This window comes from Tribolium madens, unplaced genomic scaffold (assembly GCF_015345945.1).
Source record: "Tribolium madens isolate multiple individuals breed KSU strain unplaced genomic scaffold, Tmad_KSU_1.1 Scaffold_20;HRSCAF=117;Tcas5.2_LG4, whole genome shotgun sequence".
NCBI lineage: Eukaryota > Metazoa > Arthropoda > Insecta > Coleoptera > Tenebrionidae > Tribolium > Tribolium madens.
Window position 1 is genome coordinate 9,785,932 of NW_025400985.1, and position 15,390 is coordinate 9,801,321.

The 15,390-nt window shown below is 34.7% G+C and overlaps 3 protein-coding genes across 11 annotated transcripts in view; 2 read left to right on the forward strand and 1 right to left on the reverse strand.

The window, feature by feature from the left end:
- The window catches only part of LOC123005849 (reticulon-1-A), a 12,887-nt gene extending 3,097 nt beyond the window's left edge, over positions 1–9,790 (forward strand). The window contains exons 1-6 of one of the 8 annotated variants that reach the window (XM_044399853.1): positions 1,712–2,022; positions 3,092–3,127; positions 8,027–8,234; positions 8,289–8,497; positions 8,550–8,655; positions 8,704–9,790. In XM_044399853.1, coding sequence (XP_044255788.1) covers positions 1,881–2,022; positions 3,092–3,127; positions 8,027–8,234; positions 8,289–8,497; positions 8,550–8,655; positions 8,704–8,761 — 759 coding nt within the window. In that variant the 5' untranslated portion in view covers positions 1,712–1,880 and the 3' untranslated portion in view covers positions 8,762–9,790. The other 7 variants (XM_044399851.1, XM_044399854.1, XM_044399856.1 and 4 more) reach the window with 7 other exon arrangements.
- Positions 9,791–10,605: 815 nt separating this feature from the next.
- LOC123004605 (palmitoyltransferase ZDHHC7) lies at positions 10,606–11,892 on the forward strand. The gene is made up of 4 exons (XM_044397930.1): positions 10,606–10,897; positions 10,945–11,093; positions 11,137–11,413; positions 11,462–11,892. Exons 1-4 carry the CDS (start codon positions 10,785–10,787, stop codon positions 11,721–11,723), a joined length of 801 nt encoding a protein of 266 aa, XP_044253865.1. The 5' UTR covers positions 10,606–10,784; the 3' UTR covers positions 11,724–11,892.
- A 1-nt stretch (position 11,893) lies between these two features.
- On the reverse strand, positions 11,894–15,200 carry LOC123004604 (transportin-3). 2 transcript variants are annotated; one of them, XM_044397928.1, is made up of 7 exons: positions 14,966–15,200; positions 14,560–14,915; positions 13,542–14,459; positions 12,961–13,493; positions 12,088–12,913; positions 11,985–12,040; positions 11,894–11,931 (listed from the first exon to the last, which is right to left on the reverse strand). In XM_044397928.1, exons 1-7 carry the CDS (start codon positions 15,080–15,082, stop codon positions 11,909–11,911), a joined length of 2,829 nt encoding a protein of 942 aa, XP_044253863.1. In that variant the 5' UTR covers positions 15,083–15,200; the 3' UTR covers positions 11,894–11,908. The 2 variants fall into 2 exon arrangements, with proteins under 2 accessions (XP_044253863.1, XP_044253864.1); XM_044397929.1 differs by having other exon boundaries at positions 11,922–12,040; positions 14,966–15,199.
- Positions 15,201–15,390: the final 190 nt, after the last annotated feature.

Below are 15,390 nucleotides of genomic sequence, written 5' to 3' on the forward strand. Positions count from 1 at the left end.
TATTAAAATATTAAAATGGAAGTACTTAACAGAAATTATAAACATTGTTTTGTTTAAAGCAGTTTATGATACTACGAATAAGCTACATAGAAAATTTACGAAATTGTACTTTATTAAATGACTTGTTTATTCAACTATTTAAGACCTTTCTAATTTAATTGGCCATTTTATGGATATTGAAAGATGCTTTATAATTATTTTATGTGTTGGTTGTTGTAACACTTGAATTTAATATATAACTACAAATTAATGCCTGTTAGATAATAAAATTCTACAGAATGTTTCGAAAAAACGTTTAAAGATTTCGAGGGAGATGAGTTTTCAGGTCATTATAGAAAAAAAGTTTCTATAGACGAACGGAAATGCTTCTAAGGAAGCTAGAGAGTGATAGCTCGACCTTACATGAAATATCTCACATGAGACGTTTTTTACAGAAGATTAAATAAACACGAATCTGTAGGAATAACTATCATGCATTTTTACCAAATCAAAATTTTAAGCCTTAGATAGGTTGACCACAGTGCATCCGTTCCTCTTGGTACATAATTTTTGGTAGCACCAGAGCCAGTTACCCTGCATGTTTTTTGTAAATTTTTTTGTTTAATTAAAAAAAGTTTTCTTGTTCTGTATTTTCAAAGGACTTTAGCTTTTTTGGTAAGCATTTCTGGACATATAGATGTATTGGATTTTTTCTTTATTGGCCTAAGAAATTACCACTTGAAACATTTTAATGTTTTTTCCGGACACCTGTATATTTATTAAAGGCAATCAAATTAATCTTAATAAAATATTTGCACTGTTAGGATAATAAACACAAGGCTTGAATAAAAGATCAAAACATCATTTTACGTTGTACGTACTGTGAAGCTTATTTAGTTCTTTTTTGAACATTTTATTGCGTCGATAAATTTATTCTTGAAAATTTTATTTTTTTCAAAAATACTCCCTTTTTAACGCTGAGTGAAGCCATACTCAGTAAATTAATAAATAATTTAATAATCTAATAGAAAGAAGTGCGTTTTGTGGGGTGTTAAATTTAATAAAGGAAACTGGAACGACTAATTCAACATACTAAAATTAAATCAGTGATAAAGTGATGCCAGGTGTTGGGATTTGATTGACTGATTATTAGATTTTTTAAATTTTAGGGAGACATTTTCGGGTCAAAATTTTACTTCTTCTAATAAACTTCTCTAAAAATGTGTCAATGATTTTCAGTTATTTTTGTTTAAATTAAATTAGACATTTAATATTTTGTAAGTGGCACTGTTAGGTAAGTGCTACACTTGTTGCAAAATCTCGCAAACTTTGCTTCAAAAGCAGACATTATTATCTTATCTAAGACTAATATTGCCCCTGTTATATTACACATCAATTTTGACTCTCAAAACCAGGATTTAGTCCATGAATCATTTATGTAGAAATTTAATTGTTCTGAACAAATACGATAAATAGGCCCGGACTTTGTCACTCATAAGTCACTTTTCGTTCTTCCTATCTGTCCTAACACCCCTTAATTCTTTGATGGGGGCGATGATTGCCTTCAATTCGTCTCAAGGTCGCCCTATTCAATACCATCGAAGGCCACCGCAGGTGGCCCAAATTGTTTTTTCATGAAGTATTTTGACTAGGTCAATATGTCCTTGTTCCTGGGGGCACAGTCCCAAGTCCCCGGCCCCCTTCAATCCGGTCGATAACAACAACGCTTGCCCAGTTAATCGCTGTCAGCGCTGTCGAGCACTTGCGTGCATAGGTCGGAGTGAGAGAAAAACTATACCTACTTTGGAAAATAACAGCACAGAACAACGCATATAAAGAAGTTTATGCGTGTGTTTGTCAAAGTGTTTTAAAGAAAAAGTGATTTTTGTTTTGTGACCGCGATGGCGGAAGATATAAAAAATGTCGCCAATGCTTTCGTCGACGACGTCCTCAACGGTGTCTCAAACGAGATGAACAAGACCAAGGGTGGTGCCGACGATAAATCGAGGCAGAGGTCACTTCTTTGCGTTTTGTTTACTCCAAGTATGTGTTTTTTCTTCGCTTTGAAAAGAGAATTTTTTCGCACTAGAGTGATAATGGCTGGGTGTTCACTTTTTTACGGCTCCCACTAAATTTTTATTTCACTTTAAACGACCCAAAATGAGGCCGCAAGTATGATTCAGTCATTATCAAAACATTCATTTTGTAAATAAATGAATAGTACTTGGCTTTAATTACAGAAATTTTAAGAAAAAAGCTATTGTGGTTTTAACCTTGCAATGTTTGTGTACTTGTTATATAATTTGCGCAGGTCCAGGTATTTTTTAATTTTAGGAAATATCCTTGATTGTCTTGGATAAAAGGGATGCATTGTTGCTTTTTCAAGGTTTTGGTTCTAATTGTTGCTTCGGTTTAGGTGAATTCTGGCCATGGTCATTTCCGGACAAACTTGATTGGTTTTTATCAAATATTTTTTCGATTTTTTACCACCACGACCCACTTTATAGAAATTTTCAGTTTATTTGACTAAGCATAATTAACTTATAATGAGGAGTTTAATTTATTATCAGTTTTTAGTTTTAAAGTTTAATAGTCTATTTTACTTATTTTTGTATTTATTTTTGCATTCAGTTCGCAAAGTGATAATACAATCGTAGTTTAGTAACTTTTCCATCTAACTCTCATGGCCTAGTTGGCAAGAAACGATCCCAACTGCCATCCAAATAATTCACGAACTTTCTTCTTGCTTTTTACTGCGTTTCAAATGATTCTTCTTGATTCAGGGTCGAGGTAAAAACATCTTGAAGTTTGAACTTTAGAGATAACTGCCATTGTGATGATAGATAATTGTTTGCTTAAGATTGGTGTGAATAACCGCAGTGTTGCTTTTTGCATCCTTGCTTGTAACTATAGACGTAAATTGCGCAAAAAAACTTATAAATGATGAGTACGAGGTATTGAAATGATAAGTCGTATGTGACGCCATTTTTCGATTATTCGAAAATGTTGTCAACTAACGTACCTAATGCACTTTTCTTGCACAACTTTTTTCCAATTAACACACTAGTAGACTAATTTCTTTACTAACAATCCTTTTTTTTTTTCTTTTCAGACACTTGGTTCAACCCTGAAAGACTGAATCCTAAAGGTAAAGTCTTATTTTTAGACGATTTAATACGATAATAAGTGTATTTGTTCAGCCTTGAATTTATTTTCATATCTATTTCGGTTTTATATTTTATTAATAATGACGAATGTACGAAGTGCAGCGAAGTGTAGGTCATGCGATTTAAGTTCGATAAGTTGTCTTTGAATGTCCTTAACAATAATTAATTAATGTCGACGAGAAAAGGCGGAATTTATTTATAGCTTGTAATGGTTACTAATTATTAAGTGAACAATTGTTCGTAAAAGATAAAAATAGTATATTTTATCAATTTCACCAGTACTTAATTTTTTAATGTAGGCATACAGGATGATTCAGCTAAGACGACAAATCTAGTTATATCTAAGTTATTAATTTTTTAATTAGTGGATTCTCTAAACTCTTTCATTAAAATTGTTCTCAACTGTTCAACTTCGCGTAAATGTTAAACGAAGTCTTTAATTATGCTGTTACTGAAACTCAATAATGTTTAATCTCTAACCAAAGTATAAGTCGACCCTTAAACATAGTTTTTATGTGAAACAAAATTAATTTAACATTCAAAACATGCACTATTTTGTTTGTTTTTCACATTGATCAGTGATCACAAAGTTACAGACTTTGCAGTCTTTAATTCAGTTTTGACAAGGGTATGACATGTAAAAGTTTTTCTCAATTTACCAACTTGTCAATTCGAAATAAACCTATAATTAGTATTATTTCTAATTATTTTGTAGCACTTGTGTCTACAGTTATTCTCATGCTTATTAATTTTAGCGTTATTTTAATTTTACGTAGCTTCTCAAGGGAATCAGAAATTTGATGAATATTAATAATTCATTATTATTATTGTTGTATTTTTAAAAGGTTATTGTTCCTGATAAGTTATTTGCATTTGTGATAAATGTGTATATTTGGTTGCCTACACTTCCGGTGCAGTTTACTCTCATTTTCATCCAAATTGGATAGGGGGCGGAATCCCACATTGCGATTACCCCTAACCTAACCGAACCGCGTTTTCGAATCACGTGTCCGCGTAAAAGAGCTCGGTATCGATTTTATCCGGACGCGTGTCGTGGGCGCAGTCGCCGCACATTTCAGTTGCGTTCGTCTTGTGGGCATCTTTTATTTATTATTTATTTAGGCGCCCTGTGGTGCACGTCCGGGGGTGGCGATCGCTCGACGAAAATCCTAGCTAGTCGTCAAATTTAGCCGTTTTTGTGGGCACATTGCCAGTGCGTCGTCGTCTCGGCCGGGATTCCGCGTATTATTCGCGTTCCGACTTGGTGACCTCTTCTCCATAGGCTGCATGCTCCTTCTTTCGCCATGAGCGTCTTCGATGTGTTACGTCGTGATGAGCGTAAGTTGCGCTTTCCATAAACGATTTTTCTCTGTGTGTGGTTGAGAGAAAAGCGACGACTGGATCGGTTTTTAGCGACCGGATCGATTCAGTTTTTTTTTAGTTTTGAAAAATTTGAGAAAATCTACGACTAGTCGAGCGACGCAACAGTACGTGAGAATTTTTTCATGTAGATTTATCTGTTGCATCCAAAGTGTGTGACTAATAATTAATTTTTCAACTTGGCGCTAATTTTAGACTTGTTGCCTAACTTTATTGAACTCACGACAATTTTTTGGCGAGATTAATTCTGCTTTGTTTTATTTGATTATTTATAATCCACGTCTACGTTACTAACAAGTGAAAATCGATGGTATGCTTGAGTGTAGTAGTAATTTAATAAACGACAATGGACAGACGATCTTGGGTTTACTATTGGCGCCGTTTTCGTCGCTCATTGTCCAATCAAATATTTAACTGGTTCTTTCGTTTGTTTTACGTCATAAAATCGAATTTATTAATATATTAATTTTGAAGAATTTCCCGAGGAGTTTATTCCGTTTAAAATGTCACAGTGAATGAATGAGTATCATTTTTCATAAATCAAATCGAAAAATTAGTTTGATTTCGTTTCATCAATTGGAAATCGTTTATTACGTTTCTATGTCGCTCTTTTGGTAATAATTAGAAGCTTTCCATTCATGCTAAAAGTCCTGGGGGATTATTGTATAGGGGGAAAGCGCATGAAATGCTAATAATGGATGCAGTATTTGAAATTCAGAATATTAACTGTTTAGTCCTGTGACTTAATTCCATTCAGTAAATAAAAAGCATTTCAATGGATGCAACGAGAAAATGTTTTTTCAGCAAAAAAAAATTAATACTCTTATATATCGTAATTAAAAATGCAATCATTTCATGCAGATATATGCATAAGATAGATAAGAATAGATAACCTTTACTGTTCTTAATATCCGTTTAAAATTTTTATTTTTCATTGGAAGATAATTTTTTAAGTTAATTTTAGAGATGTTTCTAGCGGATTTGCAAATGATTTCCATCTGTGTTTATACATTTCAAATTTCGGCGATTGAAAGAATAGGTTTTTTATTTAACAATTTTATTGTTTCAATTTTTTTAATGTAACATACGCATAGTGATGGACAGTGAATTTCGTCCGCCCTTTTTCCGTGAATTCTCAAAAATTCACTGTAGTTGGTGCTTTATTGTCATGATAAATGACATTTAAATACGTTTGTAATTAAATTCCTATTCATTTTTGACTGGATTTTCAAACTGAAAATGGATTGGTTTTATACCTCAAGTAATGAAAGACAAAGCACAGGTAAAAAGTAGCAAGAAACATCGAGCATTCTGTCATCACTATAAACGTTAATCAAAATTCTTAAACAGGGTTAGAAAAACCTAAAGACTAATTTACCCTTTTTGTCTAACATGGCAATTGGGCGTACGAAATTCACTGTCCGTCACTGTACATACATATCTTAAATTTGACCCACTTTATCCTGTGGAATTTACTGCATTTGTATAAATGAAATGAACGTCTTTTTTGCTTCCACGGCACTTTTTCATCGCACCAGCTGTTAGTGTTTCCGCTAAGTATGTTTACCGCCATAAACAGCTTCCGGTTGCCCGGAAAATGATTAATTTTCAAATTTGGCCGTCATGTGATTCTCATAATCATAAAATTGCAAAGTTGCTTATTGAAAAATACACTTAGATTAGATTATGGTCTCTTAATCGTTCCGGAGGGTTTTATTGCAGTGACACGCCGACGTAATCGTCACCTCTTTCCATTTCTGCTTTTGGTCTACGTGTAGGAAAAAGACGGTGACTTTCGAAGTAGATGCGGATCTGGTTCTCCGTTGAACTCGACGCCGTGTACTTTTTTCTCTTTCACGTCGTGAAGGTGAAGTGTATCGCGAGGTGTGCTCCGGTTACTTGTGGTTTTTTGTTTGAACAATCGTAATAATGGTACGCAAAAACAAGTACCAACAATATTCCGAACCATTGCCTGAAAGAGGACCCGGTAAGCATGGCGATTTTTGCGGTTTTCGTTTTATTTTATCGCATATGGTCGCCGAGGACGGGTTATCTAACTCTAACAAAGCTGGTAGATGATTGTATGGATTCCCTTCTTTGCTATGTATTTATTTTACACTAGGGGCTTAATATTATGAGTTTTGTAGACTTAGTGTGATGGGAGGCTATTGACATTTTGTTTGTATGTGGAGAAGTAGCCACGTGGAAGCGATAATTTGCATTGTTTGTACTTTATAACCGAGAATGTTTTTATTTGCTAGTTATGTAGGTGTCTGCTCTTTGGAAAAAAATGGTGAAATTTTGAGATCCCCTTTCAGGTTTTTTTACCTGTAGAAAGTTTACGACATTCTAAATTTTTTGAGTGTTTTGTTTGTTAATTAGAGCACTTGAGTTCATCTTTTTACCGACATTGCAATAAAAGTATAGTTAAGAATTTGCATATTTGCATGTATTTCATGATTAACTAATGTGATTTTAATAGATGGAAATCATTGAAGTAAAATTTTATTTAAATGTATTATTTTATTCTTTTTATTTATAGCGTACTATATTTAGAATCATATGAGCAATTTATTATTTTAAGAGAATTTTTGCACCTATATGGAAAATAGATATGTGTAACGTAGTTAAATAGTTAATTTTTTTATTTTTTTTTTTTGGTAAAAAGCTGGTACTAACAAAAAACCTTTAAATTGGGGGGAAATTTTGAATTTGTTTTTTTAAATTAAAATCCAAGATAACTTGAATTTGAATGCATTTTTAGCTTAAATCTACTCATTCAGGGTTTTTAGATCTAAAGATCCTTGAATTGGGAGCGCCGTTGGCGCTTCAGGTCGTTTTTTGTCAATACATAAATCCCATGCGAAATTGGAGTTCTTCCAAAGAAGAACCAATAAACTAATCAGTCGTTTACAAAAGAATGTACCTAAGTAAATTAAATTTACCTAAATTCGAATCGCTCTATTGAGAGACAATTGTTTCTCGCACAAGAAAATTATGACAAATATGCGGCAAAAATAAATTGTCGGAAAAACACAAGATGCTCCGAAATGTTTCGATTCAAGCGGATGAGTTAAATTTAGGTATTTTAAAATTAGAATTTTTGCCAATGCATTCCAAGGACGCGTCGGTTGACGGTTAAATACAAAAGGGCTAATTTTTCTCTATACAAATATTGTGTTACGAGAGAAATTCAAGTCATCGCTCATCGTTAGTCCAAAACGCTCGAGTTGTTTCTGGTACGACTCTTGCATTACAGGAAACGCATGGAAAGACGATACTTTACAAACTAAAGCCGCAATATTCTCGACGACCTTCCTTCACGTCCACCTGTCCTGAATCATCCATTTCGTGACGTGTTAATCAAATTGAAAACACCACAGCATTGTTGACTATTTTTGTCCCGTTGCGTAACGTTTTGTCAAAGTCGGTTGATTTCGCACGAGTAAAAAGTCGAAAAAAGTGATTGGGAAATTGTTTAAAAATTGTTATTTTTTCAGTGGAAAGCTTGATCTATTGGCGAGACCCCAAGAAGTCGGGACCTGTCTTCGGAGGCGTTCTTTTAGTGCTTCTCGCACTCACATACTTCTCACTAATCAGTGTCGTGGCATATTTGTCACTGTTGGGCCTTACTGGAACGATTTCCTTCCGGATTTACAAAAATATCGTTCAAGCAGTACAGAAGACAGGCGATGGACACCCCTTCAAGTAAATCTCTGCTTCATTTTTTTATTTTTCCCTCATATTTTTATTTATTTTTAGAGATCTTCTGGAGTTTGACGTGTCGCTTCCGCAAGAAAAAGTCAAGGAAGTGTCAGAGGTGGCCGTGGCCCATATTAACGCTGCGGTCGTGGAGTTGAGGAGATTATTCCTTGTGGAGGATTTGGTGGATTCCATCAAGTTCGGAGTTCTGTTATGGACACTGACTTACTTAGGAGCTTGGTTTAATGGGATGACTTTGATTATTATCGGTTGGTATTTGGGTTTTTCTATTGCTTTAAATGTAATTTCATTTGTTCGTAGCTTGGGTTGCACTGTTTTCTCTTCCCAAAGTGTACGAAACAAACAAAACGCAAATTGATGCCAATTTGGAAATCGTGAGGACTAAGCTCGCCGAAATCACGTCAAAGTAAGTCGTTTTAGTTTTATAATTGAGTTTTGTAAAGTGTTTTGATAGGGTAAAGGCGGCCATCCCAATTGGCAAAAAAGCAGTAGAGGAGAAGAAGGATCAGTAATTATTTTCACCGAGGAGATAGCTGGGTCACACTTGTGTCATAAGTTATTCAAATTTAGCTATTTATGAACAATCTTATGATTTATTCCTTAAATTCCATCCTAAAATTATAAATTCATCTAAAATATATACATATTCTTTGTATATACAACCCTCTTTATTTATTGTTGTATTGTGATTCATAAATTTTATCAATGCAACTCGTTTCGATTTTTGTTGTCTTTGTGTAATAAAAACGTTTCTTAGGTTGAACGTAAGGAACTACTATTAAAAATAAATTCTATAGTTTGTTTTCGTTTTATTTCTTTTTGTGTGTTATTGGTATTGCAAGGGTGCGATTTATTATGGCTATTAATATTAGGTGATAAGATTTTCATTAGATTAAAGTGAAAGATTTTGAAATATCCTACACGTGTATAAATTTTACAATACACACATTAATTTTTTACTTACAAACATGATATTTTAGTGATTGTGTTGTCCTTTATGTGATGCTGTAGTAAGAGTGAGCACGCAATTTCTATTTGCCAAGTAAATATTATAAGCAGAAAATTAAATTATCGACTGTTACTTGAAAAATCAGTTGGAACATCCATTTAGACTGATGGTGTAAAATTTGTTTATATTTTAACACTTAAGATTTAATGTAGAACTTGTTTTTATTAATCTGTTTCTTCAGCGAAGAAGAAACGTGAGTAAAGCCGTACTAATAATGTTCAGTGTCAATGTTATGTGTAACTTTACACTCATTGAATGAGATGTTTATCATAAAAAATGATTGTATGAAGACCAAGTCATCTACGAATATCTTATAGTTATATCTAAAAATGAATTAATTATAGGCAAAAGAAAAATGTTTAATGATTGCTATTTATTTATGTTAGACATAGTTTTAATATCATTTTTATTTGTTGCTCTTGTTTCAAGTTGATGTAAGTTGAGGTGAATATGTTATTTTAGACTGTTGCATACTTTTATAATAGCTTTGTATTTGCTTTATGAGGTTATTAAATTGTTTATACGCGCTTCATTGGTGTTTTGCTATGCATTTTCACAAAAATAATCACAAATTCTGTTCATAAAAAATCCCAATACTAGGTAGGTGGGTAACTACTACTAGCCGTGGAATTTCGTTAAGAAATGCTTGCGGCCTTTATTGAATTTATCAAGTACCTACCAGGAGTTCAGGTTGGTTTTTAAAAAAATTATGTGGAACAAAAAATCGCTCATCGCAAAAAATCGTTTGTAGTCACAAAAAAATATTTGAGAAGTTTTGTTGAAATTTTGTTAAGTACCAGAGGTTTAAATTGGTTTTAAAAAAAATTGTAAATTGTTTATTGTAACAAAAAATCGTCGGCGAGCACACAAAATTGAACAAAAAAAATCCCATGTATTTTAATACACTGGCGGACACGAAATTTTGGACAATTTGTCATTCGACTGACATAAAAATGTAAAATGGACCTTAGGCAACTAACCTCACTTTCGGTTTTTGTAAGTTTTATCCTGATAACTGAAAAAAAAATGACAATAAATCAAAATAATTTATTGAACTTATATAAAAACACCCATTGCTAGCATTATTGTTTCGGAAAATCGACTCCAAAAACAAATTTCAATTAAAACTTTAGTTCAAACGCCAATCATAATGACAATAAAGCGTGGCTCACAATGTAATTTTTTGAATTGACATAAATTTGATGTCCAAAATTCCGTGTCCGCTATTGTACATGCATGTAATTTTTGAAATTTTTCCTGCAAAAAATAATCGTATTCAGGTTATCCAATCGACGTAATGGTTTAAGGAAGATTAATATTTTAAATCTTTAAGGTTGGCAATAACAAAATGTCAAATACATAAGTTTCAGCAGCTAGCCTGTCACCTGTTTGTGAAAACAAATATTTTTGCAGAAGGTGGAAATTCGTTAAGCCGCTAAATATGTGGCTAAAGACAGTTTTAAAAATGTAATAAAAGTAAATATCAAATGTATCCGTAAGAAAATCCACCGAAATTAACCAGAACTATGTTTTTAAAAGACCCTTGTGGTGTTTGTTGTATTTTAATAACTTATGTTTCCGTTTTTTACGCGGATTATGTTATAGTAAAATGGGTTGTGTTGCAATCTATGGTTAATAGGTAAATCTGGAAAATTGTAAGTGGCAATAATCCAACATCTGTTCTAGTTTATGGGGCTCTTTCAATGTGGTCATGTTTAATACTGTAATTTTGTTCCTCTGTATGGCCCACTTTCGAGCTGTTTTCACTGATCCTGGAACTCTGCCTTTATTTCCCAGTAAACTGGATTTTTCTGATTTACATTCCTCTGAATCAGGTATACAATTAGTTTTTTTGACCTTCCTAATAATCAGTTTTAGGCTGTGACTATGTTGATTGGACAGTATGCACTCGTTGTGAAATTTACAGACCACCAAGAGCCCACCATTGCCGCATTTGCCGGCGGTGTATCCGAAGAATGGACCACCATTGTCCTTGGATTAATAACTGTGTTGGGGAACGGAATCAAAAGTATTTCCTACAGTTTCTTATCTATGTTGGAATATTATCCGTTTATGCAATAGTATTGGTCAGCACTTCATGGCTATCAGAATGTAAAGACTGCAGTCAAGAAATTACAATCAAACAAGCAAGAATGTACGATTTCAATTACTTTATTTTTTAAAATCAATATGCTTTTTTCAGAATGCACTCAGTAATTTTATTACTGATAAGTACACTGTTTGGCATGTTCGTTTCTGCAATTCTTGTGGACCAAATTCAAGCCATAGTCACGGACGAAACGGCAGTTGAACAAGTGCAAAATCAAGGGCCGTATCGACCTCATAAACCAAAAATGACACTCTTAAGCGACGTTTTTGGACGAGAGCACCCTCTATTCTGGCTTATGCCTTGCTCTTCCACAAAGAGAAAACTCGATACTCCTTTAATTAATCATCATGTTTAGTTGCCTCGATTTTATAATTATTGAACTTTTCTAGTCTTAATTTAGGGTGAAACTACAATGAGCAATCTTTTACATGACTTGAGTATTATTATACCAACTTATCCTTCACTATCACTTTGGTTGGATATAATTTTATAAACGTTTTATTTTTATTAAAATATGGAAAGCAGGAAAAGGATTATGATTTATAAGCCCTGGTCACAAAGCACTGAAAGTACATACGTATATTTCAAAATAGTACTATAATTATAAAGTATTAACGATAAAATCTTGTCAAATCTTTTAGAGCATGTGTAACTGATTTTGACGTGTCTGACCTAAAACCAAGTCAATAATTTTTTTTCATTTCTAGTTTTTAACTCACCTAGTCATTGATGCATGTATATCATTCAGTTGCTGAGGAGTGGCTGACATAATTCCGCCGTTACTTTCCTTAGGTAACGTATCTAAACCATTCGCCAACCATTTTCTTGCCGCTTCTCTATCAAACTCTAACAATTCGACAAAAACATCCGCGACCTCACTCAACATATACGAATGTAAATAAAAAACACAAGCGTGAAGCAAATTAGTCACTAATTGTTGTCCGTATTCATTTAAAATACTAGTAACGAGAACTTTTCTTTGTTCGAAGTCAATTTGATTTTTCCCACACTTTCCTGTATTAATCAGATCATAGAAAAATTTCATTACCGACGTATTCGCTTCTTTGTGATCTAGAGTACAAGCCATCAAGCTACACTGTAGTATATGCACAAGAGCACCGCATTGTAAAATCGGTACTGGCGCCCTCTGCATAAACCGCGAACATAATCTGAAAAAATCATCAACGGTGTCGGGATGATTCCTCAGACCGTTTTCTTCCTGAAGAAGTTGAAATGTAGGCTCAATGAAAGCCTGCAGCATATCTAACAGGCCTTGAACGCAATTCGGATTTGTTGCATATTCATCTACTAATATACTGCCGACGTAGAGAAAACACGAATGTTTATAAGTCGCATAAATTCGGACTATTTGACTGACTAAACTTTGTAAAAGCTCACAGACTTGCTGACTCACACAACGCAACATAAAACGGACGGAACGGCAACACCGCTCCATTATTCTGAGGTCGTTTTGGTACTTGTCGAAGGTGCGCGAAAGCACGGGCCACACTTCCAAAATCACCGGCTTGCAGGGATGTGGCTGGCCTAAAAATGATAATTTAAAAAAAAAGTAAAACAATCGATGATTTTACCTTCATAGAGCCTAACGTTGACATTTCTTAGCACCGAAGACAGCCTATCCAGCCACAACACTGGATCACTCTTGGTGCCCCTAACCGGCACCACGTCCTGCTCTATAAGCTGACACAGTGGATTCAACTGCAGTGAACACAACTTCCTCATCGCATCGGTCAACTCGGCATGAGGCATACACCCCACGATCGCACCGACGCCTTTCACCAATCCTATAACCGCATTATTCGTAATCGCAAACGTATCGACTTGCTGCAACAATTGCAACAAAACTGGAACATGTCTCGGCATGTGGTCGTTGCAAGTCGCACAAATACTCTGCAACGAGATGGCAGCAGCAGCCCCAACACCGGCCTGAGGTAAACAACAGACCAAAAAATTGAGAATCGGATCGAGAGTATTCGGGTGTTTCTCGATCCATTCGCAAAGCTCGCCCAATAGCAGGACTGAAGTGTATTTAACTGCGATATGTGTGTTTTCGGGGAGGGAAAGTATAGCTTCCACTACTTTCGGAACGACTTCGTTTTCGGTCCTAAAGGTAATTTTTTAAAATTTTGAAATTGATTATGACTAGACTTACGGCAAGACATTTTTGGCGACGGCTTGCATTATGAACAAAGCGGCTTCGCTGGAATCCCACGTGACTCCTGGTGCTTGCAAATTCATAAACATCTGTCTAAAACAACTGCTACTTCCGACAATGAAAACAACGTCTTTTACTAAATCGGAAACTTTCAATCGGAAGTCTTTAAAATCGTCACCGTCTTCGAGTAAACCCTCATGGTCTGGTTCCATTTGACAATGTCTACATAACGCCGTTATTAACCTCTCTACATAAGGTCGGAATAATTCGGTCAATTCTTTACTATTCTTCTGATACAATTCCTCACTCAAAACATACCATAAATTAAAAGTTATCTCGGCAACTTCATATTCGTGATGTCCCACACAAATCAAAACTAAATCCAACACTTTAATCGCATAATGAAACGATTTGGTGCTACAACTATTGATAATCTTCTCCAAAAAAGATTCAGCTAATTCGGTAAAAATCCGACAGTAATTAATCGACTTCTCTTGATCTTCATTCGCCACCGATAAGTGATAAACAATTTCCAAATTAATCACGTTGTTGAACAAGTATGTTTCAAGGATTTGCTGATTGTTGTTGTCCTCTAGGCATTGCAATAACGTGCAAATGCAATCAGAAGCGGCGTCGTGTAACGACCCGGCGACACTTTGAGGTTTGTCACCTTCAGGCTTGTAGTTTAGAACCGAGAAAGCACGCGAAACTACCACATTGTCGGCAATTTCATTCAGAGTGATTGCGCCGACTGACACCCAGGAAGTTAAACAACGTAGGATTTTTACGTTGATTTGGACGTTTTCTTGCCAATTGCCGCCAAATGTGTTCGAACAGTGGGTGAGGAATTCGTTGACGGTGGCCGCGCACGATTTCAAGTCTTCAAGCATCACGACGCGCCGGTTTTCACCCAACCTACGCAAAAAGGCATCAAATCAAAACTATCTTCAAATTCAAACATAAAAACAGCGAATAATTTATATTATACCACTTTTTTACCAACATACACACTTACCTAACGGAACGGCTTTCCAGTTCCTCGGGCAAAACCGTCAAAATTTCCAGCAGTGGCCACATACTAGTCGTTGAAAACCTATTGATCAGGTCTAAAGCCGCCTGCTGCCATGTGGGCATCTGAAGAATCAGATCAGCCAAAGCTAAGCACAATTGAGTCACAATAACAGTGTTAGTGTCCTCATTAATTTGACTTATATGTTCCAAGAGCGAATTTCGCAGAGATTCATGGGCTTCCGTTGGTAATTCGTGAAAAGAGTGATGAATTTTAGTTCTCATTGTTTGTGCCCCAAAATAACATGATTCCAGATCACGTTTGTGGTGGAGTAATTCGTCTGCGATTGTCCATGCGTGGACCTAAATATTGCAATTTTGAAACTTGGAAGAGTGAAAATTGGGAAACTTACGGATTTTTGGAGTTCCCCGAGCCATTGCGAGGCTCTTTCCTTTTCAGTTGTGTTTGGGTTGTTGTATAGAGCGGACACGGCCGCGTATACTAAGTTCAAACTTGGTTTTGAATCCATTATTAAATGCAAATTGGTTCAATATCACATCATTAATGAGCAAAATTATAAAAATACATTATTTGTACATTCGTAAACTGTCCGCAAATGTCAAAAACAGTAATAAAATTGAATAACGAGAAAATGGATGTCACTAGATAGCCATGATTGCCAACCTAGCTTTTGCACTACGGCGGCAACTAACAATACACATTCAAACCCAATTTATTTAAAAATAAAAGTAATAATTTGAAAATAATATCGTCTAACAAATTAGTGAACATAAAACAGTTTAAACGTTAAAAACAATATTAAAAATAAACAACACA

Coding starts and splice junctions, on each gene's coding strand:
- LOC123004605 (XM_044397930.1), top strand. CDS start 10,785: ATGTTTTTAAAAGACCCTTGTGGTGTTTGTTGTATTTTAATAACTTAT. Junction 11,094..11,136: donor TTTACATTCCTCTGAATCAG/GTATACAATTAG, acceptor AATCAGTTTTAG/GCTGTGACTATGTTGATTGG. Junction 11,414..11,461: donor ACAATCAAACAAGCAAGAAT/GTACGATTTCAA, acceptor TGCTTTTTTCAG/AATGCACTCAGTAATTTTAT.
- LOC123004604 (XM_044397928.1), bottom strand. CDS start 15,082: ATGGATTCAAAACCAAGTTTGAACTTAGTATACGCGGCCGTGTCCGCT. Junction 14,916..14,965: donor TCGGGGAACTCCAAAAATCC/GTAAGTTTCCCA, acceptor TGCAATATTTAG/GTCCACGCATGGACAATCGC. Junction 12,041..12,087: donor ATACATGCATCAATGACTAG/GTGAGTTAAAAA, acceptor ACTTGGTTTTAG/GTCAGACACGTCAAAATCAG.